At 39.9% G+C, this 25,641-nt stretch overlaps 1 protein-coding gene and 1 long non-coding RNA gene across 6 annotated transcripts in view; one reads left to right on the top strand and one right to left on the bottom strand.

The window, feature by feature from the left end:
• The window catches only part of PALB2 (partner and localizer of BRCA2), a 28,121-nt gene extending 5,599 nt beyond the window's left edge, over window positions 1-22,522 (top strand). For both annotated transcript variants that reach the window (XM_072836169.1, XM_072836170.1), the window contains exons 4-13: window positions 224-1,681; window positions 3,490-4,364; window positions 4,703-4,774; window positions 8,154-8,315; window positions 9,957-10,042; window positions 10,975-11,136; window positions 12,134-12,250; window positions 17,227-17,314; window positions 19,875-20,023; window positions 22,036-22,522. In XM_072836169.1, coding sequence (XP_072692270.1) covers window positions 224-1,681; window positions 3,490-4,364; window positions 4,703-4,774; window positions 8,154-8,315; window positions 9,957-10,042; window positions 10,975-11,136; window positions 12,134-12,250; window positions 17,227-17,314; window positions 19,875-20,023; window positions 22,036-22,243 — 3,377 coding nt within the window. In that variant the 3' untranslated portion in view covers window positions 22,244-22,522. The remainder of the gene's footprint in view (window positions 1-223; window positions 1,682-3,489; window positions 4,365-4,702; window positions 4,775-8,153; window positions 8,316-9,956; window positions 10,043-10,974; window positions 11,137-12,133; window positions 12,251-17,226; window positions 17,315-19,874; window positions 20,024-22,035) is intronic.
• Window positions 10,735-24,172, bottom strand: LOC140638584 (uncharacterized). Of its 4 annotated transcripts, XR_012035600.1 has the most exons (7): window positions 23,663-24,156; window positions 22,769-22,869; window positions 19,494-19,706; window positions 18,562-18,673; window positions 16,309-16,457; window positions 15,664-15,820; window positions 14,411-14,969 (listed from the first exon to the last, which is right to left on the bottom strand). It is a non-coding gene; the product is annotated as an uncharacterized lncRNA (long non-coding RNA). The 4 variants fall into 4 exon arrangements; XR_012035599.1 differs by lacking the exon at window positions 14,411-14,969 and adding an exon at window positions 10,735-13,209 and having other exon boundaries at window positions 18,562-19,706; window positions 23,663-24,172; XR_012035598.1 differs by having other exon boundaries at window positions 18,562-19,706; window positions 23,663-24,172.
• Window positions 24,173-25,641: the final 1,469 nt, after the last annotated feature.

Genomic DNA, 25,641 nt, shown 5'->3' with positions numbered 1-25,641 from the left:
AGAAGAGATAACCTTTAATTTAAAATCGTTTTTTCCATCACCATTCTGTTTACATTTACTTAAAATTATTAGTGTTAGAATATTAAAAATTTGAACTTTGATCTGTCTGAATGAAATATCGACTCTTAATAAATGTATTTTTATATAATATTTTAAAATAAACAATTGGATTTTTTTGCTTCATTTAAAAGGAAAATATTAATTATATAATTTTTTTCCTCAGAATCTAAAAATAAAGTATCTCCTTGTGACACATTGCAAATTAGCACTCATCTGGATGAAGAAACTGGAGAAAAGACACCTGTCACATTTGACATTGAGCCTGAGTCCTTCAACCCTGAACATGGCTCTGTGGAAGAATTACATATACAAAGAACAGGTGATATCCAAGAACATTTTCCCTACTGGGTCGGTGGCCCTGGTGTTGAGAAAAGGCAGAGTAAGCTGCCAGGGAGAAGAAAAAAGCAGCAGAAAAGAACATTTACTTCACAGGCAAGAGACTCTTTGTTTGACACAGATTCACTCATACTGTCTGGAAAAAGACTAAAGGAACAGGAAGAAAACAATGGAGAAAATCCTAGGACACCTATAACTAAAAGAACTTACCTTTCAAGTTCTATGTCTGACATTCCTGGTTCTCCATCACCAGTGATGGAAACTAATGTAAGGGGTATATTAATTCCACCAACTGCCAAACCACAAAGAGATGTTGATGCACTCGTAAGAGGAAATAATTTCCCCATGGTGCCTACACTTGCTTCATTTACTCTATCGAATAGCAGTAGCAGTCATCACCTTGAACATAAGCCTCCTAAAGATGACTGGGAACTTATTACTCACAGTTTAAAAAACATTAACCCTGCTTCACCTGTAAACCTAGAGGCACAAGTGAAAAAAATTACGGTCTCTAAAGATAACCCAGGTATAAGTGCAAGTGGCCAGCTGCCTCAAAGTCCTGACTTAGAGCCAGATAATTCATGCTCTCCAGATAAACTCATTTATGATAACTTATCAGCAGATGGAAACCAAAACTTAAAAGGACAGAATCACACAGAAGAGTCTTTAAAATTTCCCCATAACACTCTTGATGGTAGAAATGAAAGTCTTCAGGAAAATGAGGTTTTAAGTCAATCTAAGAGTCTTAGCCCAGAAGTAATCTCTCCTGCTTCTACAGAAAATCAAACATATTCTTGCACAGTGCTTGAAGGCCTTCTATTTCCCGCAGAATATTATGTTAGAACAACACGGCGCATGTCAAATTGTCAGAGGAAGGTAGCCCTGGAGGCTGTAATTCAAAGTCATTTGGGTGTCAGAAAGAAAGAGTTTAAAAATAAAAGTAAAGACGCAACTAAAAATTTAAACCTTTGCAGTGAAGAGACTGACCAGAGTGAAATTAGGACTTCTGACACATGCACAAAACAATCAAGTTCAAGAAGATCTCAAAAACATCTGTCCTTAACTGAAGTCCACTCTCCCACTGGGCCAACTGAAGATAACCTTCCCAGGAAAGCAGTTACCCAGCCATCTGGTGGAAGACACAGAAGAAAAAGAAAGTCAATCTGCCCACCTGTATTAGATCATCATGAACTACTTTTGCCAACTCCTAGCACATCAGGTGTTAATAGATCCAAGAAAGAAATCACCTTACACAAAGATCAGAATGAAAAAGTAATTATTCAGGGTAAGAGAACACTCCAGTTCTGTGTTAGATATCAGCAAACTTTCTGTAAAGGGTCAAATAGTAAATATTGTCTTTGTGCTCTGTTACAACTAGTCAGTATAGTGGGAAGGTAGCCACAGAGAACATATAAATGTGTGGCAGTAAAACTTTATTTATAAAAAAAGGCAGCTGACTGCTCTATGGCATTGGAAGATAGGCTTTGGCCTATGAGTTATAATTAATTAACTTTTAATGAATTAAACCATAATCAGTGCTCGCTTTGGCAGCACATATACTAAAATTAAACCATAATCATTATGACTTTTTTATTGTCATCTTTAAGCCAACAAGAATACAGAGCAATCAGAAAGTAGGGCAATCTAGTTATAAACTGGGAACTTTTTAAATGTACTTTGAAATAATCCACTGTGATTATAGTAACCTGCTGCTACATTAAACATTTTTTTTTCTTGAGATGACCTTCACATTACATAAAATTAACCTTTTGACTGAAGTGAACCATTCTCTGGCATATAATAAATTCAGTGTTGTGACACCGGGGCCCCTACCTAGTTCCAAAACATGATCATCAGCCCAGAAGGAAACCCTATGCCCTTAACGCTCCCCATTTCCTTTTCCCTGCTAGCCCCTGGCAACCACCAATATGTATTCTATCTTATGGGCTTACTTGTTCTGGATATTTCATATAAAAGGAATTAATACTTTTTTTGTGTGGCTGCTTTCCCTTGACTTATTTTCAAGATTCATCTATGTTGCAGCATGTACCCTGTTTTATGGCTGAATAATATTCCGCTGTATATATGTACCACATTTTATTCATTTATTTGTTGATGGATGCAACTCTCCCCATCTTCAGCACTCCTACAGCTTTTGGCTTCTAGGCATGCTGTGACAATGTGCCTGCGGAGGTGGTTGGGCCAACTTGATCTACATTTTGAATGGTATAGAACACCAGCTGCTTTAAGAGTAATAAATTAGGGCAGCCCAGGTGGCTCAGCGGTTTCACGCCTGCCTTCGGCCCAGGGCATGATTCTGGAGACCCAGGATCGAGTCCCAAGTCAGACTCGAGCCTGTTCCTCCCTCTGTGTTTCATCCTCTGTGTGTGTGTGTGTGTGTGTGTGTCTCATGAATAAATAAATAAAATCTTAAAAAAAAAAAGTAATAAATTATTCTCCTTGAAAAGGTGACTGAAGTTTTCTTCAGTGAGAAGAACCAGCATTTTGTAAACTGCTCTGGTAACCTGTTGGAATCAGAATTTTATAATTGGAACCATAGTTTTTTTAGAGCAGGAAGGATTTTAGAGATTCTTAGTTCAGGTCCCTTATGAGAGAACAGGGAAAATGAAGTGAACTGATGTACCCAAGGTAACTGGATCAGCGGCAGAGCTGGGACCAGAGGGACCAGACGTTGGTCTTCCTTCTCCCAGCTACTGCTGTCAGCACTGTACTGTTTTTGGCACTGCCAAAGGAGAACTGCTAGTTAGCCAGCTGGCTTTTGAACCATTCACTGAGGTTTCAGAGTCCTGGTGGGAAGAGTGGTGGATGTTTTGTACTGTATTGGAGTTTAAAATCTCACTCTGTATTGGGCATTGGAATTTTTTTTTTTTTTTAAGATTTTCTTTATTCATGAGAGAGGCAGAGACATAGGCAGAGGAAGAAACCGGCTCCATGCAGGGAGCCCAATGTGAGACTTGATCCCGGGACTGCGAGATCATGCCCTGAACCAAAGGCAGACACTCAACTGCTGAGCCACCCAGGTGTCCCTGGGCATTGGAATTTTGTTGTTAACTTTGTTCCTTTCTATTTTAGGGAAGAAAGATCACTGTCAAAAAGAAGACTCCCTTTCTTCCAGAAAGAATGGTTATCTAGCTTTGGATTCTGCTGTGTTCAAGGCTTCATTTCATGAGAATGAGATGCTAAGTTTAAAGCAACTGTCATCTTTTCTCAAAACCACAGACTTTCAGTTACCTGATGAAATCTTTGGACCTCTTAAGCTTGAAAAACTGAAGTCCTATTCAGAAAAAACAGTTGAGCCTATTGTATCGAAAATGTATGCACAGAAGCATCTTAAGGAGGGAAACTGTATTGTTTTGGAAGAATTGACTCCTACACAAATTGATACTGAAATGAAGGACTTGGAAGAGGAAATTCTGGTTCTCCCAGAAAAAGCACAACCTAAAATGCCAAGCCTAACAAGCCGGTCTCAGAAGAAGGGTCTTTCTTCATCCATATTACTTTTCACTCCTTTAAATACCAGTGCCCCCGAGAACAGTAACAGGCCGACAGCAGACATGTGTTCGCCCACTTTCCCCATCTTAGGCACAACTCCAGCTTTTGGCTCCCAAGCACTCAGTGAAAAAGTGTGCACAGAGACTGTCAGACCAACTTGCTCTACACCCCAACTTCCTCACTTAAAAGACAGTGATCATGTGCTCGCTTCGGCAGCACATACACTAAAAGACAGTGATCAGAAACAACTCGACAATTGGACCAACTTGTCAAAACCAGGTGGCACCCTGGTTGTGTCAGGTCGAGATGGACAGCCTTCCTGTGACTGTGATTCTGGTCCCCAGGCAACACCTCTTCCCACTGAGTCGGTCCCTTTCAAAGACAACCAGCTGTGTGGAAATCCCCAGCCGGAGTCATGGAAACAGTCCACTGAACAGGAACAATCTGCTTCCCTGGTGAGATTTTCTATGAAAGAGTGAAATATCTCAGTGAATTTAGATAGCGTATTACTTTCTTACATGTTGGCTTCTCAGTGTTTAAGAATAATTTAACATGTCTCTTTGATAGGACTATACTATAACCTGTTAAGTTCAGTTGGGGGAAGTTAAAGTTAAGAATGTATTTTTTAAATATGGGGGATCCGATTCCCTTTCTTGTCAAGGAAGCAGTCATATGGAGCTTTGCTCTTGTTATCAGAGAAGGTAACATATATCGAATAGACATGATGATGAATGAGCAATGCAGGAAGACATCTATAAAGCCTAGATTAATGGTGTGACTTTTATTTCCACAGACTGAAGTAGCAGAGCTTCCTGCTTGTCAAAGCTCAAACCCAGGCCACCTCCAATTGGTTTCAAAGTTAAAGGTCAGAACACTGTTCCATTATGTGTCTTGTGTCTTACATGTAAAAAATTTAATGAATTGCTAGGAAAATTGAGAAGAATTTGATCTTAACACTACCCAGGCGTTCCCCTCATTCTTAATTTAGCATTGTTAAATAAACTTGGTGAAACAGATTCAGAAAACATTTAAATTCTTTGTTTTTTGCAATATTTAGCTATATTTATATTTTGAGATCTTCTCTGGAAGAAATTTCTATGTCAAGGTATTGCCAAGAACAACTTAAGCTAGGTCACTCAACTTTGTATCTAAATTTAAGTCAGGCATTTTGGGGCGCCTGGGTGGCTTGGTGGGTCGGTTAAACATCAGCCTTCAGCTCAGGATGATCCTAGGATCCTGGGATCAAATCCCACGTCCAGCTCCCTGCTCAACAGGGAGTCTGCTTCTTTGTCTCTCCCTCTGCTCCCCTGCCCTTGCAACCGTTGTGTGTATGCTCTCTTTCTTTCTCTCAAATAAATAAAAAAATAAATCTTTTTATATATATATATTTGAGCCTCATTTAAAAACAATTTTTTTTAAGATTCTATTTTTTCATGAGAGACACAAAAAGAGAGGCAGAGACATAGGCAGAGGGAGAAGCAGGCTCCCTGTGGGGAGCCTGATGTGGGACTCAATCCCAGGACCCTGGGACCAAGACCTGAGCCGAAGACAGATGCTCAACCTGAGCCACCCAGGTGTCCCTAAACAAATCTTAAAAAAAAAAAAATCATGTATTTTGACAGAGAGGGAGAAAGTCACTTATGGCCCTCCTATCCAAATGGTGTAGTCTTTCTGGAAGGATCACCTATGATGATTTACAAGAAAGTGGGTAACAGTTGTAGATTATAATGAATGGTTGGGATGCGTGGGTGGCTCACTGGTATCTTATATAATAATATATTACTTAATAACTAATATATACTAATTAGTATATATACTAATATATGTAGAATAATATATATATATATTTATGAGAAATACAGTTAAAACATTGTTAGTGCTATTTCAATAAATCCCAAGAAGTAGATTGGACCTGTGTCCTAGTTAAGTTTTTTCATGATACTTGAAATAGCATGGCACAGAACATGGTTTCCCAATCTCAGTACTCTGAACATCTGGGGCTGGGTAATTCCTTGTTGCAGGGGCTGTCCTGTGCATTGTAGGACATTTAGCAGCAGCCCTGCCTCTACCCACTAGAGACAGTAGCACTCTGTCCCTGGTTATAACAACCCAAAATGTCCCAGGTGTGGCTAGATAGCTGCCAGGGAAAGGTTGCAAAAACACTCCCAGCTGGGGACATCTGGTCTTCTTCAAAAGAAAGAGCTTGAAACCCACATAAACTGTTTCTGCCGACTACTGGCTACATGATCTTGGGCAAATTATTTACCCTGTGAGCCCCAGATTCCTTTTTTTTTTTTTTTTTTTAATTTTTAATTTTTATTTATTTATGATAGTCACAGAGAGAGAGAGAGAGAGAGAGAGGCAGAGACACAGGCAGAGGGAGAAGCAGGCTCCATGCACCGGGAGCCCGACGTGGGATTCGATCCCGGGTCTCCAGGATCACGCCCTGGGCCAAAGGCAGGCGCCAAACCGCTGCGCCACCCAGGGATCCCCGGATTCCTTTTGTATAAAGATATATAGTAACAGTCATTCCAAAGCTATTCTTGAATCACTTTTAAGAACATTTCTTAAAGAATCAACCATTTCATTTGTATTTTTCTAACTTGTAGGTAAAAAGTTATTATTCTAAGTTTTTTTTCTTGGTCTGTTTGTATTCACTTACATACGCTCTATCTCTAGTCCCCATTGTCTCAAGTATTTTTTTCCTCTATCAAACTTAAGAGATTTACCATTCCTTTGGTCTTCCCAAAAAAACCCTAGTTTTTGGTTGTATTGATTGTTAATTAGGTTCTTTGGTTTTCTATTTGACTTATTTCTGGTTTTGCCCTTAATTCCTTCTGTTTTTCATTGTGCTTATTACTTGTTCTTTTACTAACCTCTTGAATCTGTTTTTTTCCTTTAATTTTTCTTGTTTTTTGATCAATGCCTTTATGATTATAAATTTCTTTTGGACATACTACTTTGGCTATACCCTGTGAGTTTGGATACATAGTGCTCTCCTTGGGATCCCTGGGTGGCGCAGCAGTTTAGCGCCTGCCTTTGGCCCAGGGCGCGATCCTGGAGACCGGGGATCGAATCCCACGTCGGGCTCCCGGTGCATGGAGCCTGCTTCCCCTCTGCCTATGTCTCTGCCTCTTTCTCTCTGTGTGACTATCATAAATAAATAAAAAATTAAAAACAAAAACAAAAACATAGTGCTCTCCTTGTTTATTTGTAAGTACAGTTGACTCTTGAACAACACAGGTTTGAACTGCACAGGCTCATTTAACAGGCAGGCTTTTTTTTTCCCCCCCAGTAAACACAGTACAGAATTGTAAATGTATATTCTTTCCCTTATGACTTTCTTAATATTTTCTTTTCTCTATACTTTATTCCATATAGTACATAATATAACATATCAAGTATGTGTTGTTTATGTTATCAGTAAGGCTTCCTGTCAGTAGTAGGCTATTAGTAGTTAAGTTTTGGAAAAGTCAAAAGTTACATGCAGACTTTGTGTGGGAAGTCAGTGCACCTAACCCCCACGTTGTTCAGGGGTCAACTGTAATATGTTGTTTCAGTTTTATTCCCTCTTTAAACCATGGGTGGTTCATCAGGGTGTTTCATCTCCAGATGGGCAGGTTCTTATGGGCTGCATTTTGTGATTAAATCTGAATCTCTTCTACTCTGGAGCTATACATTTTTAGATCTTTTATGATATAAGTGTGGAGAGGGCAGATTTTTTTAGTTACTTGAGACCCACAAACCTCTTTCTTTTTTCTTTTCTTTAATTTTTCTTTTTCTTTTCTTTTTTTTTTAAGATTTTATTTATGAGTAATCTCTCCAGCATGGGGCTTGAACTTACAACCCCAAGATCAAGGGTCACATGCTCTACCAACTGAGCCAGCCAGGTGCCCCACTCTTTCTTTTGATCTATAAAAACTTTAATTAGGGGGATCCCTAGGTGGCTCAGCGGTTTGGTGCCTGCCTTCGGCCCAGTGCGTGATCCTGGAGTCCCGGGATCAGGTCCCACGTCGGGCTCCCTGCATGGAGCCTGCTTCTCCCTCTGCCTGTGTCTCTGCCTCTCCCTCTCTCTGTCTCTCATGAATAAATAAATCTTTAAAAAAAAAACTTTAATTACATTTAATTACATTTACTTGGTATTTCATTTAATCCTAATAACCCAGCAGTTTTAATACATATTCTTTTCATGAAACAGATCCCAAGTATGGCTTTAACATAACTGCTGTTGCTATTTATTTCAGAATCCTTCTGGTTCCTGTTCAGTGGATGTGAGTGCCATGTGGTGGGAAATAGCGGGTTTCAAAGAGCCATGTATCATAACTGCCTGTGAATATGTAGTTTCTCTTTGGAAACCTCTCAATACTTTGCAGTGGGAAAAACTTTATTCCTGGCACTTTACAGAGGTAAGTCAGAATCTTAGAGCTGGGAGCAGTTTTTGCAAACATTTACATGGTAATGTCGCTGGGCAGCTTACCAAGAATGGGACCCATGACCATGTAAGAACAGAGATGAGTCCTTTTTCCTACCATATCATTATGAAAATTTTCAAACCTAGAGAAAAGCTGTATAGTAAGCACCCATATACCTACCCACCATCAAGACTATAATGAACATTGTGGTTTTGTTTTGTTTTGTTTTTTATTTATAATAGTCACACAGAGAGAGAGAGAGGCAGAGACACAGAGGGAGAAGCAGGCTCCATGCACCGGGAGCCTGACGTGGGATTCGATCCCAGGTCTCCAGGATCGCGCCCTGGGCCAAAGGCAGGCACTAAACTGCTGCGCCACCCAGGGATCCCAACATTGTGTTTTATTTAAAAATTTAAAAAAAAATAATAAATAAAAATAAAAATTTTTAAAAAATCACCCGATTTTTGAGAAACAGATTTTTATGCTAGATGTATTAGAGATTAGAATTTTGTGTCTTTTCTGACTCCTAAGTTTGCTGAAACCTGTGTTCCTTACACCTTCACCAAAGCATTCCTCCTGCTTCTTTTCTATATGTATTTTCTGCTAGTCCTTGTCCATCTTCATTCATAGTTTACATACTCTCTATCCTGGTGTGCCTAACACTTTTAAATTTGCTTTTTTCTCACTTAACACATGAACATTTTTCCATGTTTCTACATATCCATACTTCTTTATTTTGAATTTTATTTTTCCACCTTTATGGAAAAATGACTGGCAAAATTGTAATCTGCTTAAGGTGTACAAGCATCCAACTCTTGGTTTGGGCCCAGGTCGTGATCTCAGGTCCACACTCAGTGCAAGTCTGCTTGGATTCTCTTTCCTTCTCCCTCTGCCCCTCTCCACCATACATGCGCGTGCTCTCTTGCTCTCTCACTCTCTCCCTCTCCTTCTGTCTCAAAAAAATTAAAATAAAGGGACGCCTGGGTGCCTCAGCGGTTTGGCGCCTGCCTTTGGCCCAGGGCACGATCCTGGAGTCCCAGGATCGAGTCCCGCATTGGGCTCCCTGCATGGAGCCTGCTTCTCCCTCTGCCTGTGTCTCTGCCTCTCTGTGTCTCTCATGAAGAAATAAATAAAATCTTTTTTTTAATCTAAAATAAAATAACAACAAATGCATTAGCTCACATAGTTCCTTTTTTTTTTTTTTTATGAGAATGCTTATGATCTACTCAGTAAATTTCATTGTTTTCCAGTGTATCCACAGCTTCTAGCACTGTGATTTGCATAGTGGTGCTAAACAGATACTTATATATGTGAATAAACTTACTTTTTGAAGAAACATTTTAAATGGCTGTACAGTATTCCATTTGTCCACATGGCAGGATTCATTTAAATATTCCTTTATTGTTAGAGGTGTAGATCATATTAAATAAATGCTGTGATACACATAGTTTTGCATATGACTTATTTAGATTTACCTTATAAAAAGAGGATGCTGAACTTTCTCATATTTGTCCAATATTTGAAACTACCCTGGTACAGTGAAAATAAGAGAGGATGTGACAAATTTTGGAAAATTTAGATTAATTAAAAATGAAACAACCAAATATAATTTTTGGCTCTTTTGGTTTTATTTAGGTTCCAGTATTACAGATAGTTCCAGTGCCCGATGTTTGTAATCTCGTGTGTGTGGCTTTGGGAAATTTGGAGATCAGAGAAATCAGGTATGTGGTTCTCAAAAAGTAGTTTTTTCTTTCCCTTTGTCTTTGTCAAACTTGTTTTGAGTGCAAGTTGTAAAGTAGGTTTGAATCTTAAAAGAATCTAAATTTAGGGGTGCTGGGCTGGCTCAGTCAGTAGAGTATGTGACTTTTGATCTTGGAGTTGTGAGTTCAATCCCTACTTTGGGTGTAGAGATTACTTAAAATCTTAAAACAAAAAAATCTAAGTTTAGATCCAAGAGAGGTTTTGAAAAACCCTATCAATTGAATAATATCCCTTACTAAAGTTTCCATTTAAAATTGGAACTTCAGGGAGCCTGGGTGGCTCAGCGGTTGAGCATCTGCCTTTGGCTCAAGGCATGATCCCAGGGTCCTGGGATCAAGTCCCACGTCGGGCTCCCCGCATGGAGCCTGCTTCTCTCTCTGCCTGTGTCTCTGTCTCTCTCTCTGTTTCTCATGAATAAATAAATAAAATCCATCAATAAATAGATAAATAAATACAGTTGGAACTTTAGGGGCATTTGGATGGCTCAAGTCGATTGACTTTTTTTTTTTTTTTTTTGAAAATTTTATTTGTTTATTCATGAAAGACACAGAGAAAGAGAGGCAGAGACACAGGCAGAGGGAGAAGCAGGCTCCATGCAGGGAGCCCAATGTGGTTCTCGATCCCTGGACTCCAGGATCACACCCTGGGCTGAAGGCAGACGCTCAACCTCTGAGCCACCCAGGTGTCCCAGCTCTGACTCTTCATTTCAGATCAGGTCATGATCTTAGGGTCATGAGACTGAGCTCCACACCCAGTGTGGATTCTGTTAAAATTCTCTCTTCCTCTCCTTTTGCCTCTCCCCACTCTATAAATAAATAAATAGGAACTCAGTCCTTTCATATGAAAAGGCTTACTCCTGATTTCTCCACATTTTCCCTTATACTTGGTTTAGGTCATTACTTTGCTCCTCTGATGGTAAACGTGAAAAGCAAGTACTACTGAGTTCTGGAAATATAAAAGCTGTGCTTGGCCTGACAGGGAGGAGGCTAGTCAGTAGCAGTGGGACCCTTTGTGACCAACAAGTAGAAATCATGACTTTTGCAGAAGATGGAAGGTAAGACGGTTGATTTTAATCATTAAGAATGCTTTTATCGCAGGCTTTGAGACAAAGATCACTAGCTTCTTGTTTTTCTGGGCTTTAGGTGTTGTATAGCAGGTTCTGCCCCAACACTAGGAAGCTTGACATGTACCAGCAAGGAAGCTAGTGGAGTGGACAGGCTCAGCAAACAGTTCTTCAGTCTGTTTAGAAATCTCTGTGTATCTTTTACATATCACAGGTGTCTCAGGATACCAGACTTTTCTTATTCTGCACTTGGTTAATTCTTTCAGTTAACATCTAGATGCTGACATTGTGAATGTGTTATGTCTAGCTCTGAGCTCTTTCTCAGCCTCTAGACCTGCATGTCTATTTATTAGACATCTAGTGGATATTTCAAAATACCATGTTGAAAACGGAACTCCTAACATCTTCTATTTCTATTATACGCTTGTTACCCTTTATTATTTATCTGTCTTTTTTAATAACAGAAGGGCATGGGCCTAGTTTGTCTTACTTACTCATGATCCGTTGTAGTAATCTAGGCAAGAGACATATAATTGCCTGCTTGAATTAGCAAAGTATTAGTGGAGACGGGGAGAAGCAGACAGATTTGAGAAAGAGGAGACTAAAATCGTTAGGGCTTGGTGATTGAACAGGTAGAGAGGAAGGAGACAAGGGTAATGTCCAAGTTTCTGCATTTCTCACCTGGGTAGACAGTGGTAAAATTCGCTGAGATAGAAATGCAGAAAGAAACAAGATATAAAGAGAGAACTGGCAATTTTAATTTTGAATATGATGAATTTGAGGTGCTTGCAAATATATCCAGGTAGGTAATATGAGAGTAATATATGTTCATTGGAGAAAATTTAGAATACACATTTTCTAGTTGAAATTTTTTTCTGGTATTAGATTAGTGTATATTACGCATAGTTCAGTAATATGTACAAGGCAAGGGCTGCTTAGAAAATGTGTTGGTACAAAATGCTGATTTTTAATACCGTTTTAAATGCAGAAGCAAAGAAAAACAATTTTTGATGCCCCCTGAAGAGACTGTATTAACTTTTGCCGAGGTCCAAGGGATGCAGGAAGCTCTGCTTGGTACTACTATAATGAACAACATTGTTATTTGGTAAGCTTTCTCTCAAGGCCCTCCATTTCCTCATCCATAATATACCTCTAATTTCACAGAGTTTTTAAAACTAGATAAGAGACTGTAAATATGACTGTTTGGGGGTACCTGGATGGCTCAGTCAGTCAAGCAACTGACTTTTAAGATCAGTCTGAGTAGACTATTTTAAAATAAAGGAAACTTTACTCTTGTCAAAAATGTACAATTTTTTCTGCTTCTGGTTAATGGCTTCCATCAGACCAATTATCTTATCTCACATAACAATAAACTCTGGACAAAGTAAAAAAAAAAAACTATCTATGGGCACTGAGGAGCAAGAAAAAGAACATCCTGGAGAACATTCAACAGGAAATATCAGTGGACAGTTTTCCTGTTCCTATGGCCTTTAGCTAGAGGGGCGAGCCCTAGTCTGTGCACTGGGGGACTAAAAGCCTGATAAAAAACCTTCTGTTTACTGGCTTAAAGAACCAAAGGAGAGTTCAGAGTGAGGCAGCTAGAAAGTGAGGAAGAGATCCGGAAATCCCCCAAAAAGAGAGAGCGAGAGGATGAGCCTCAAAATCTTTGCCTAATCATCTGGCTAGTCTTTGAACTACATGTGCATAGAGCAGACTCAAAGCAGCCCAGGTAAGGGAAAAAATAACTGAATTGGGTTTTCAGCATTTTGGAATTTTAATTGAGCCAAATTAACTGTTTACTAGGGGAAAACAATCAGTATTTTCCCAAGGAATCTAACAGAATCCAGAGTGTATGTGATGTCATTAATAATGCCTAGAATACGATCCAGAATTATAAAATATATGTGTTTAAAGGAACCAAATTAATGAATTTATTTATTTTTAAAGTTTTATTTATTTATTAATGAGAGACACACAGAGAGGCAGAGACATAGGCAGGGGAGAAGCAGGCTCCCTGTAGGGAGTCTGATATGGGACTCCATCTCAGGACCCCGCGATCACGACCTGAGCCAAAAGCAGACACTCAACCACTGAGCTGCCCAAGTGCCCCCAAATGAATGAATTTATAATAGAAGACCAGATTCAAGGAGTTCTTAGCCACCTTTCTTTTCAGACCCAGGGAGAACCATACCTGGCCAAAGGCATTTTCAAGGTTAATTGTATTTTTTTTTTTAAGATCATTTTTATTCATGAGAAGACACAGAGAGAGAGAGAGGCAGAGAGAAAAGCAGGGTGCATGCAGGGAGCCCCATGTGGGACTCAATCCCGGGACTCCAAGACCATGCCCTGGGCCGAAGGCAGGTGCCAAACCGCTGAGCCACCCAGGATCCCAGGTTAATTATATTAAGAGAATAGTTGATTTTTTTTTTTCCTCCCAAGTCCTCTCCTTTAACTGGTTCCTTAGGGCCAGGATAGGTCTTGGTAAGACAAGTTGTGATATTAATATCCCTGCTACCCTACCTCCTCTGTCCAACCCTAAGCCTTTAGGAATAAACTAGGGAAGCGTGGTCCTTGAGAGAATCTTTGTCCCCTCCCCACCGGGGAGCCTCTGAAATTTGACCATGTTCCAGTCTGCCAGGAAACCCTATTTTCAGATGGCCCTCTGTCCAGAGCAGCAAGTTTCTACTTCTGGCACTTTGCTCAGTATTTATGCATGGAGGTCTTATTTGAGGACAATATTCTTTACAAAGTTGTCTTTTCTATTCTTTTTGGTGTTTCAACAGTCCAGTCCTTCATTATTTGGTTCCCAGACTATGTAATCTAGTAGTTGGTCTCCTTGCCATTAATCAATATCCTACCTCCAGAACTTCTATTATACTATTACTGTATAATGTAAGATAATTACGTTACATTGTATTATAATATAATATAACATTTTTCTCCCAGTCCTCTCTCCCCAAGAAACAAAACCTTCAGGGAAGGCCATATTTGTTTAATTTCTTCAGCTCCCTTTTCCCCAGTGCTTTGGTATAAAAATTTCTCTTAAGAAAAAAAATTTCTCTTCATCTAGTCCATACTACTTAGCTCCCAGTTTTCTTCCCATCCTTTAGTTTGCCCTTTTTTTAACAGTAACCTTTTGGCATTTTATAAATGGATCACAACAGAATTGGAAATTGAGGAGGGACCTCTCCACTTAGCTTCTAAGTTTAAGCTTAAGGAGTATCTACAGCCCCATAGTTGCCCTAAGCTCTGTTGTAATACCTCAGCCTTCATTGACATTTCCCTCTGTGAATTCGTATTGCCCTTATTTTTTTTTTAAGTTTTTAAATATTGGCCTTATTTCTAACTTAGCACAGGCTATTTTGTCTTATGGAAGTCTTTGAAGATAGGTACATATCTTGTATCTATTCTCAGAGCCTGCCTTAACACCTTGTTTAGGATATTTAAAGATGTATAGATCATATTGTCTATCAAAAGCTATCATTGAGGGCAGCCCAGGTGGCTCAGCGGTTTAGCGCCACCTTCAGTCCATGGTGTGATCCTGGAGACCTGGGATGGAGTCCCACATCATGCTCCTTGCATGGAGCCTGCTTCTCCCTCCGTCTGTGTCTCTGCCTCTCTCTCTCTCTTTGTGTCTCTCATGAGTAATAAATAAAACCTTTATTTAAAAAAAAGCTATCAGGGGGATCCCTGGGTGCCTCAGCGGTTTAGCGCCTGCCTTTGGCCCAGGGCGCGATCCTGGAGTCCCGGGATCGAGTCCCGCGTCGGGCTCCCGGTGTGGAGCCTGTTTCTCCCTCTGCGTCTCTGCGTCTCTCTCTCTCTCTCTATCATAAATAAATAAATCTTTATTTTATTTTATTTTATTTTTATAAATAAATAAATCTTTAAAAAATATTTATATATATCATTGGGAACCTGGGTGGCTCAGTGGTTGAGCTTCTGCCTTTGGCTCAGGACATGATTCTGGAATCCGGGATCGAGTCCCACATCAGGCTCCCTGCAGGGAGCCTGTTTCTCCCTCTGTCTGTGCCTCTGCCTCTCTGTGTGTGTCTCTCATGAATAAATAAATAAAATCTTTTTTTAAAAAAATAAGCTATCATTTGGGGTACGCCTGGGTGGCTCAGTGGTTGGGTGTCTGCCTTTGTCTCAGGGCGTGATCCCAGAGTCCCAGGATTGAGTCCTACAATGGGCTGTCTGCATGGAGCCTGCTTCTCCCTCTTCCTATGTCTCTGCCTCTTTCTCTGTGTCTCTCATGAATAAATAAATAAAATCTTTAAAAAACAAAAAAGCTATCTTTTGGGGCGCCTGGGTGGCTCAGTCAATTAAACCTCTGCCTTTGGCTCAAGTCATAATCCCTGGGTCCTGGGATCGAGCCCCACATCAGGTTTCACACTCATCGGGGAGTGTGCTTCTCCCTCTCCCTCTGCTCCTGCTCTTGGGCGCTCTCTCGCTTGCTTGCTCGCTCGCTCTCCCTCCCTCTTTCTCAAATAAATAAATAAATAAATAAAATCAGGATACCTGGATGGCTCGGTGGTTGAGTGTCTGCCTTTGACTCAGGGTATGATTCTGGGGTCCTGGGATCGAGTCCTGCATTGGGCTCCCTGCAGGGAGCCTGCTTCTCCCTCCACTTGTATCTCTGCCTCTCTGTCTGTGTCTCTCATAAACAAATAAAATCCTTAAAAATAAATAAATAAACCAATAAATAAAATATTTTTAAAAAACAGCTATCATTTACCTTCTGGGTTCTATATACTTTTATATTTACACATAGTAGTTCCTGTTTAACTTCTGATGTATTAAATCTCTAAAGCATCATGTTATACTCAAGGTTCAAGTGGCCCCTTTTGAAACTCTTGGTGAAGGTCTAAATATTTAATCTTCGTCAAGCTGTACTAACTGAGCACCCATCTTTCAATCATTCAAACTATATCACTTTCTATGAGAAATGTAGATATGAATTCTCATTCCAAGGCCTCTAAAATTTAGTAAGTAAATGAGATTGTTTTACAATTCAAAGTATACAATTCCTTTTTTTTTTTTTTCAAAGTATACAATTCTAATACAATTCCTTTACAGTTTAGACAAAAGAGTGAGACAAATTCGGACAGGGTACTTTGGGACTTGGGGAGAAGAGCAATTACTAAATAGAGATCATGTACTGACCTCTGTAGGGCTGAATCCTTTGTTGTTCTTGGCGAGGAAAACCTTGCTTATGTACGTTTAGTTTTCCTTCTTCAGTTTTTATGTCCAGAGCCTGGTCCACAGAATGTTCGAAGTGTTGGTCGAATGAACACATTACACCCCGTTATAGTCTATATTAAATAAAAAATGGGGCATATGGACAGTACTGTAGGGAAGTGAATGAGAGGAGATTTCTGTGGATTGGTGCAGACTGGGAGAAGTGAGAGAGTCTAAGTTGAGCTCCTGCCGCTGGGAGGAAGCAGGACATAAGGCTATAAAGAAGGGAAGGGCATTGGTGGATAACAAGGATGGGACTTGGTCAGTAATGGGGAAGGTGTTTGGACACTAGCTTGAGCGAAGGTGCAGAGCCAGGAATATGCATAATGGGGAACAGTGAGTAATACAGTATCACAGCACTGGATTCATGAGGATTATAAATACCACGAAAAGGAATATACTCTCTATCTTGTGGGTAATGGGAAACCAACTGAAGGTTTTTCATCAGTAGCGTCCCAGGTAGAGCAGTTACCAACATCACAAATGCCCAATAATGCTAAGGAGTGTAACAAAATCATAATGCTAGAGCCATACTGTGTGCCTGATTTCAATACCTAGTTAACTGAGGTAAGTGAAAACTTCTCATGGAGTTTGGAGAGATTTATTCCTAGTGATATAGCAGATTGAATCTAAGGCTGAACTGTCAAGTTAAACTACTGGCAGTGTTAACCAGTAGTCCTTATTTTTTAGCTAAATCTGTAACTAAACAAAACTAAGGTACCATATCCCTTAGTTTCTCCCTTGGTCACTTCCTAAAAGGATGTTGTGATAAATAAGAAAATATTATGTGAAAGCCAGTTTGCTAGAAGAATGTTATCAGCTTCCTTATTTTTGGTATCTAAGGAATTTAAAGACTGGTCAGCTCCTGAAAAAGATGCACATTGGTGATCGCTACCAAGCTTCAGTTTGTCGCAAAGCCTATTCTGAAATGGTAAGTGATCATCTATTTGGACTGCTTTGTGTCTATTTTGTGTGTTGCTAATGGTCCCACTGAGTAACAGTAGTAGCTTAGTAAGAAGTAATTAACAGAACCTCTCTGTTGCCTGTTTTTGTCCAAACTGAGTTACAGCATTTATTCTTGCTTGAAATTTGTGGATGAAGATAAGTATTGGTATAATATGACGGCTCAGTAAATTTTCTGGCTGTTGTGACCTAAAGGCAAACATTTATTTCTAGCTGTGAATTTATACCAAGAAATATCATGCCTGTTACCAGACTTCACTCCCAACCACATTGCCATAAATGATTTATGATGTGACTGAGTGCCCTTAGAGAGATGGATTAAATTGTCCTAGACATGTTTTTCCCTTAGGCTTTAGTGTTGTCACATAGAAACGAATAGCTTCTCAGCCATTATGTTGGTAGACTTGGCTTATGGTCTAGTTTGGACATCTGAACAGGCTGAAGGCAGATGCTATGAGTCAGGGGTAACTTTTCAGTACCCACAATCGAGCCACAAGCAAAGGCAGTAGTAGGTGGCTCCATGCTTGTATGGAAACTGACTTTCCCAGCCTCAGCTGCAGCTGTGTACACAACACCACCTCAGGCTTGGAATGCAGAGATGCACCTTTCCTGAGGATCTGTGGACTCAAACTCAGAAGCTGTGTGATCTTAGATAATCTGTCACCTTACTTTGAGGCTTTTTTTTTTTTTTTTTTAAGATTTATTTATTTGAGAGAGCATGGTGTGTGGGGAGGGAACAAAGGAAGAGGGAGAAAGAAACTTAAGCAGCTCCACACTGAGGGCAGATCCTGATGTGGGGCTCCATTCTCATAACCCTGAGATCATGACTTGAGCCAAAACCAGGAGTCAGAGGCTTAACCAACTGAGCCACTCAGGTGCCCCAAGGCTAACTTTCTTCTTTTTTTTCCTTTTTTTTTTTTTTTTTAAGATTTTTATTTATTCATGACAGACACAGAGAGAGAGAGGCAGAGATACAGGCAGAGGGAGAAGCAGGCTCCATGCAGGAAGCTCGATGTGGGACTCGATCCCAGGTCTCCAGGATCACACCCCGGGCCAGAGGCAGCGCTAAACCGCTGAGCCACCAGGGCTGCCCAACTTTTTCCATCCTTAAAATAAAAGGTTCATAAAATAAAATTTCATCTCTGGAATTATTACATTTACCAACTAGGCATTGAAATGACTTTATATCTTTGTTATTACAACATTAATGCCTACCTGATAGTAAAGCATTTAACAGAGAAAGGTGGGAGATAGTACGTAAAGGTTCTCCATGAAGCCATCTTTCAGAAAAAAGTTAATATTATTGTACAGGAATCGCAAACTTTTTCTGTAAAAAAGACCAGATGGTTAAAAAGGGGAAAAAGAAAAAGACCGGATGGTAAATATCTTCAGGTTTGCAGGCCACATGGTCTCTGTTGCAACTGCTCGGCTCTGCTGCTGTAGCACTAAAAGTCTGCCATAGATAAAATGAAAACACATGGGCGTGGCCATGATCCACGTAAACTTTTTTGGACAATAGAACATTCTAGAACTTGAATTTCATTTCATATGATTTTTTTCATGCATCACAAAATATTTTTCTTATCTTTTTTTCAACCATTTCAGAATTTAGAAACCATTCTTAGCTCATGGTTACAGAGAGAAGCACTGAGCCAGATTTGGCCTGTGGGCCACAATTTGCCAACCCTTTTAAATATATGCCATCTAACCTTTTCTTGACCTAGGTTTCTAAGTGATTTCTTCTCATTATAATAATGCAGTCATTCTAGAAATGTATAAAATAGACATGAATGTTATTAATCCCATACGGCTCTATAATTAATTTTCCCCATTTTACCCTCAAAGAGGATTACTTTCAATATGTAACATACATATATATCATATATGTGTAGGTATGTATGTCTGTGTGATATGTATGTCTCCACGCACAATAATTTTATTATTAGAACATGTGATTTTAAAGCCAGGAGAAGTCTGTAACACAGTTTCCCATGAAGACAACCATAGGTGATGGTGTATTTTTTTTGGTCACTCTTACTCTATAAGTGCAAATAGGCTATCTGCAGACTGGCCTAAAAATCCAGTCACCACTTAAAAGATTATTTTTCCGGGTAAAATGTGTTCCAAATTTTCAAAAATCAACTTACCAATGAATATCTGCAGTTTGAGGACTCCCTCTGCATGTTTATATGCCCTCTTTGCCTCTGACAGCATTTTCCCAAATGGTTGGCATGAGATATTAGTTGTATCTAAGGTGGAGGAAATTAACAAGTCCACTAGGTTCCCACTGGCAAGGCTGGCTGAGCCCTGTGCTAAAGATGCCATATGTCCAGCTCATCAATAATCTCAACAGCTTTTGCCTTAAGGAAAAAAAAAAAAAAAAAAAGAGCTAGTGATTAAATCCTGCATACTCAAGAGACTGTTGGTCAATTCTTGTAATTCTTTGGTTTTGTCTTTCTGTCAACCCTTTGTTTTCCCCACCGTACTCTTGCTGATTTATTTGGTTATTAATTTTTCTCTTAAATTAGGGGCTCCTGTTTGTTGTTCTGAGTCATCCTTGTGCCAAAGAGAGTGAGCTGTTGGGAAGCCCTGTGTTTCAGCTGATCGTGATTAACCCTAAGACAACTCTGAGTGTGGGGGTGATGCTGTACTGTCTTCCTCAAGGGCAGGCTGGAAGGCAAGTGTATGCTGCTGTTCACTGAGTATGACATTTTGGAAGGCACGTGTGCAAATACAAAACCCAGATATTTTTGTGTCACTTAAATGAATGGAAACCAAGCAATACTGCAGATCATAAGAATGTTAAGAAGCAGGAAGAAATGTAAAGCTTAGTAGATCTGAATCAAACCCCAGATTCCCTACATTCTGATCCCTACCAATACGGGGTAGGATAGGTATCTTATGTATATTCAAACCCTGTCTTTTCCCATAACAAAACCCACTTTGAAAAAAAACCCACTTTGAATATAAACAATTAGTTTTCTCTACATAAATGACCTTTCCATAAAACCTAAATTAAAGTTTTAAGTTTAAGTTTAAACTTAAATTTAAACCTAAATTAAAATTTAAGTTTTAAGTTATTTAGGAAGGTATCTTTTACTTTGAAAATGGAGTGAGTCTCCATCATGTAAGCAGTTGATATTTACCTACTGACTGATGAGAAGATTGATGTATCAGTGATACAGTTATTGGCATCCCAAGGATTATATAAGCTTTCTAGAGCTCTGAAGCAGTGCTTGTATCATTAGGCCAACCCAGCCACATCTGAACATGTCATTCCCAGAGATTACCTTTCTTTACATTTGAAATCAGCAGCAAAGACTGAAAATAGATCTAGTAGATCAAGACCACAAAGTCTAGCTTTAACAATATGCAAAGATAAGTAAGTTTGATAGATACAATGTATGTTTCTGTGTTTCTTTGGGTCTTGTGCAAAGCTGGCTGGATCAGTGTTCTAAAAGACCATCTCTCTCCCTCTGCACTTAGCCAGCTGTGGTATTTCTGCAACTGTTCTTAGCTCAACGGGAACCTCATAACTATCATCTGCAATACGTGCTTCTATATAGAACTTGTTTCTTTGGATTTGAAGAGAGAACCATAGTCACTAGTTCTCTTCAATTGAGGGTAAAGAGAACTACTCCATCAAGCATTTCCTTCGTCACTCTTCAAAACCATTTGTTTAGCAAGCCCTGAAACCTCTCTGGTGCTGATTCTGTAGAGGGCCATATTGTTTCTAATCTCATGGAAATAAGAGAAAATTAGACACTACTGTTCAGTGCACAAAATGCCCCGAGGCTTGCAGTGTTTTGGACCACAAAGAATGGAGAGTTACTGGCAGTGGAGGGCTGGGGACAGAGTATCAGAGAAGATTACAGAGTTTCAAAAAATGTGTTAGGAGTCAGCTACACAAAGTTGAGTGGGAGCTCAGAATAAAAAATGTCATCCAGTTCACTCAGAATATTCATTAAGGATTGACTGTGTCCCAGGCACTCTTCGAAGTACTGGTGGTATGGCAGTGAGGAATAAAACTGTATTAAGCCCTTCCTATGTATTTAGTACTGCTAAGCTTTTTATATCAACTCTATCATAATTCATATTTCACTGATAAAGCCGAAGAACTTCGGGGTCACAGAGGGTCACAAAGCTCTTACTTTGTTAGAATTCAGACCCAAGCAGCTAATGCAGAGCCCCTGTCTTAAAAAGATAACCAGATTTCTGCTCTATGATGTTTACATTTGGTAGGAGAGATACCCCCCCAGATATGAAAAAAGGATAATCTCACACGTGAAAAGGAAACAGGAAATGCGATGGGAAACAGTGTGCATATGTACACTTCTGTAGACAAGAGATTAGGCCTGACCTTTCTACAGAGGTTGACAGGCCTGAATGATGGCAAAATCCAGGCTTGCTAAAGAGGGAATAGCAAGAGCAAAGATGCCGGCGTTGACCAAGCGTGGCCAGTTTGAAGAGTGGAAGGCAAGTTCCTGTGAGCGGCCAGGGACTGGACACATGATTGCATCCAAAACCACAACACACTTGCCAGCAGTCCTTGAGGGGCAAACATAGGTGTCATATTTACAGGTATTTTTGTTCTTGTGGTTGCTCTGGGAGCATGATTTTTGGCTTAACGAAAAAAATTCTTTGAATTTGTGATTTGAATGGGTTTTTTTTTTCTCTGCTTGATATTAGGTTCCTGGAGGGGGACGTGAAAGATCATTTTGCAGCCGCAGTGTTGACTTCTGGAACAATTGCCATTTGGGACCTACTTCTGGGTCATTGTACCGCTCTCCTCCCACCTATCTCTGACCAGCATTGGTCCTTTGTTAAATGGTCAGGTACAGATTCTCATTTGCTGGCTGGACAAAAAGATGGAAATATATTTGTATACCGCTACTGATATGAAAACACAGCGTTCTGGATTTTTTTTTTTTTTGACCAATTAGTATTTTTTAGAGTTGTAGCTATAAAGGATATCTGGGTGACATTTAAACTAATTACTTGTATTCATTCAGACACATCTTTTTATTCTGATGGTAGTGGCACCACTGATCTTGAATGTTCATTTATACTTTGGGAGAAATGATTTTAGGTCAATTTTTGTAATTCCTCATGTCTGCACAATTGCTTTTAAAGGTGTACATAAAGCTTCCGATGTTAATAAATATTTATTTTGATACATTCTGCTTGGCCTGTTGTCTTCTTTTTCCTATTCTTTTAGATAATTTTCAGAACAACTAGTTATTTTATAATTAGAACACTCAGTAATGCTTGCATAATAAGCAAATTTCAGTTAACTTAGTATACTAACACGCAATATGCTTTTTATGCTATTTGTAATGCTTTGTTTTTACATAACTACTAAAGGTAATAAATACAGAGCCTACTAAAATATGCCAGTTTAGAAATGCCATTGTTCTTTTACCTTCTCATGTGCATCCTTGGTTCCAGTGCTGTGGTGTCAGTAGAGTTACTTTGAGGCAACAGAGCAGTGTGTCCTGAGCTCATCATCTTCACCTTTGCCTACTTGATTTGAGAGACAGAGATCCTTAGGGTTCTAACTGGGTGGTGTCATCAGAAATTTTGTCTCCTTCAATTAAATATTTGCTCAACATTCTTACTGAATGAGTATGTATTCATGATCCATATAACCTATTTGCTCTGTTACTTCTCTTTTAAAGACCATTTTTGTAATGTTTGCTAGCATGGTTTTTGCTAACTTCATTATTTCCCTTTGATACAATGGCATAAAGAATTCAACTTTCTCTCTTATACTTGTTCCGTTCCCACTATCTCTAGCCTAAATGTGATAACAATTATTTGCTGGTACATCATAGATAATAGAGGGCTTTTCACAAAGATTTATGTTTTTTAAAAGGTTTTACTTATTTAAAGATTTTATTTATTAATTCATGAGAGACAGAGAGAGAAAGCAGCACAGACACAAGCAGAGGGAGAAGCAGGCTCTGTGGAGGGAGCCTGATGTGGGATTGAACCTGGGTCTCCAGGATCACACCCCAGACTGAAGGAAGCGCTAAACTGCTGAGCCACCAGGGCTCCCCAGAAGGTTTTATTTTTTTTATTTGAGAGAGAGAACATGAGCAGAGTGGGGAGAGGGCAGAGGGAGAAGCAGACTCCCCACTGAGCAGGGATCCCAATGTGGGGCTCCATCCCAGGACCCCAGGGTTATGAAGGCAGAGCTGAAGGCAGATGCTCAACCATTGAGCCACCCAAGTGCCCCACACAAAGATTTAATTTACTCAGGGATCTTGAGAAATTTGTCCCCTATAAGATTTAAACAGAGCTAAGCAGTACTTACATAAGTTCAGTAACGGTTGAACAAACAGTGAACGCATACTTGTAGGTATGAAAATGATTGCTGTGAGGCCCCTGGCCTTCGCAAAGTCTAATGAGAGAGACCGTGACACAAAGCAATAAATACCGTGTTTTAAATTGAGAGGGTTATGTTCAGAATGCTCAAAGGCTGGACAGTTAGCACAACACAAAGGAGTTCCATAAAAGTTCCGTGAAGAATGACAACTTAGCGGAGTGTTGCTGGGTAAATAGGTCAGAGCAGAAGCAAAGGGCGTTCCAAGAGAAAGCACAGTATGGCCTGAACTATACACAACTCAGGATTGCAGGAGAATGAATTATGCTGCGGGGGATGGAGCGAGGAAGCTAAAGAGGTAGCCAGGGAGCTGGTGATGCATGTTAACAAACCTGAACTTTATTCAGCGGGTGTAGGGTTTGACCAGTGGAGTAATAAGCTCCCACTCTAGCAACACAGTGAAGAGTGGATTTATGGAGGCAAGAGTGGAGATTTATTTATTTATTTATTTATTTATTTATTTATTTATTTATTTTTATTCATTCAGAGAGAGCAAAAGAGAGGCAGAGACACAGGCAGAGAGAGAGGCAGGCTCCATGCAGGGAGCCCAACGTGGGACTCAATCCCGGGTCTCCAGGATCACACCCCGGGCTGCAGGCGGCGCTAAACCACTGCGCCACCGGGGCTGCCCTCTGGCCTTGTTTTTAAACCAGGAGAAACTGGCATATTTATGGGCTCAAGGGAAAGAGCCAGGAGAAAGTAGAGGGTTGAGGACATAGGGGAGAAGAGGAAAGTGGCGGGAGGGGGTGACACAATAGTGTAAATGCGCTGGAAAGAGGGAGGGACAATGGGTGGTTGGGGGGATGATGTATGGAGGAAGCTGATTCCATATCCTTCAATGGGGGTGCTACTGGGAGGCACCAGTGACCTCTCCTAAATCTTTCCAGCCACTGAAGATTTGATCTCAATCTTAATATTCAGCCTTCGACCCTACGAACCAGGGAGGCTGACATTTTATGTGTTTGCTGGAGGAAAAAGTAGGTCTCCCAAAATATGTCATTTAAATAAGAGGAGATTTATTATTTTTGACCAAATGGATGCAATATAACACAGATAGGTCGTGGCAAACTAGGGTTCTAGTTGGGGGCTTAGTAGCCTAGCAGGCTCTTGTTGCATGCTCCCTCTTCTGCTAATGCTGCACGGTCACACTACATGTCTGTCCCATGGGTCTGTCCCGGAGTGTGACCAGGAAGGAGTAATCAGAGGCTGCTGTGTCACTGGTGGCTGAAGTAGATTTAAAGGGCCATGATCCTCAGACTCCAATCAGATTTTTTTGGCTGCTGGTTTTCTGCAGAAATAGAAAGCTGCCACCCCAAATGGAGCTGGACCATTCCCAAAGAGGTGATCCAATTACACTTCCAACTGATTAATAAACAGTGAAGTGATGGTGATGGAATCAGGATGCTAGAGAAGCCTGGGGTCAACTGTTTGCATTGCCACCGACACTCTGGTTGGTATCACCAGCAGCAGGGTGATTCCCAAGGCTCTGTCTTCCCTCCTCCAAATTGATGGAAGTCTCAGCTCAGATATCACCTCCTAAGAGAGGCCTTCAAGAACCACCCTAACTAAAATAATGCACCTGCTGTCATCTCTCACTATTCCCCTACTACTTTATTGTTCATCCATGGAAATTTTTTGTACTTATCACTACTTCCCTGGATTTTTTGTTTTAGGGGAGGTGGGTTTTTAAAATTTTTATTTGCTTATTTTCTATTTTCTCACTAGAATATAAACTCTATGAGAACAGACTGCCTGGCTTGCCCACTGCTGTAGCAGCTAGCACATAACAGATATTCAATTTCTTAATGAGTGCATAAATAGAAACAATTTTACAGCAGTGAGATGGTATTGTGCAGTCTATTTTATTTTTATTTTTTTAAAGTTTATTATATTTTATTTAGTAATCATTA

This window comes from Canis lupus, chromosome 8 (genome assembly GCF_048164855.1).
Source record: "Canis lupus baileyi chromosome 8, mCanLup2.hap1, whole genome shotgun sequence".
NCBI classification, from domain to species: domain Eukaryota; kingdom Metazoa; phylum Chordata; class Mammalia; order Carnivora; family Canidae; genus Canis; species Canis lupus.
The sequence above is the reverse complement of the archived record's forward strand: the minus strand, read 5'-3'. Positions and strand labels throughout refer to the sequence as shown.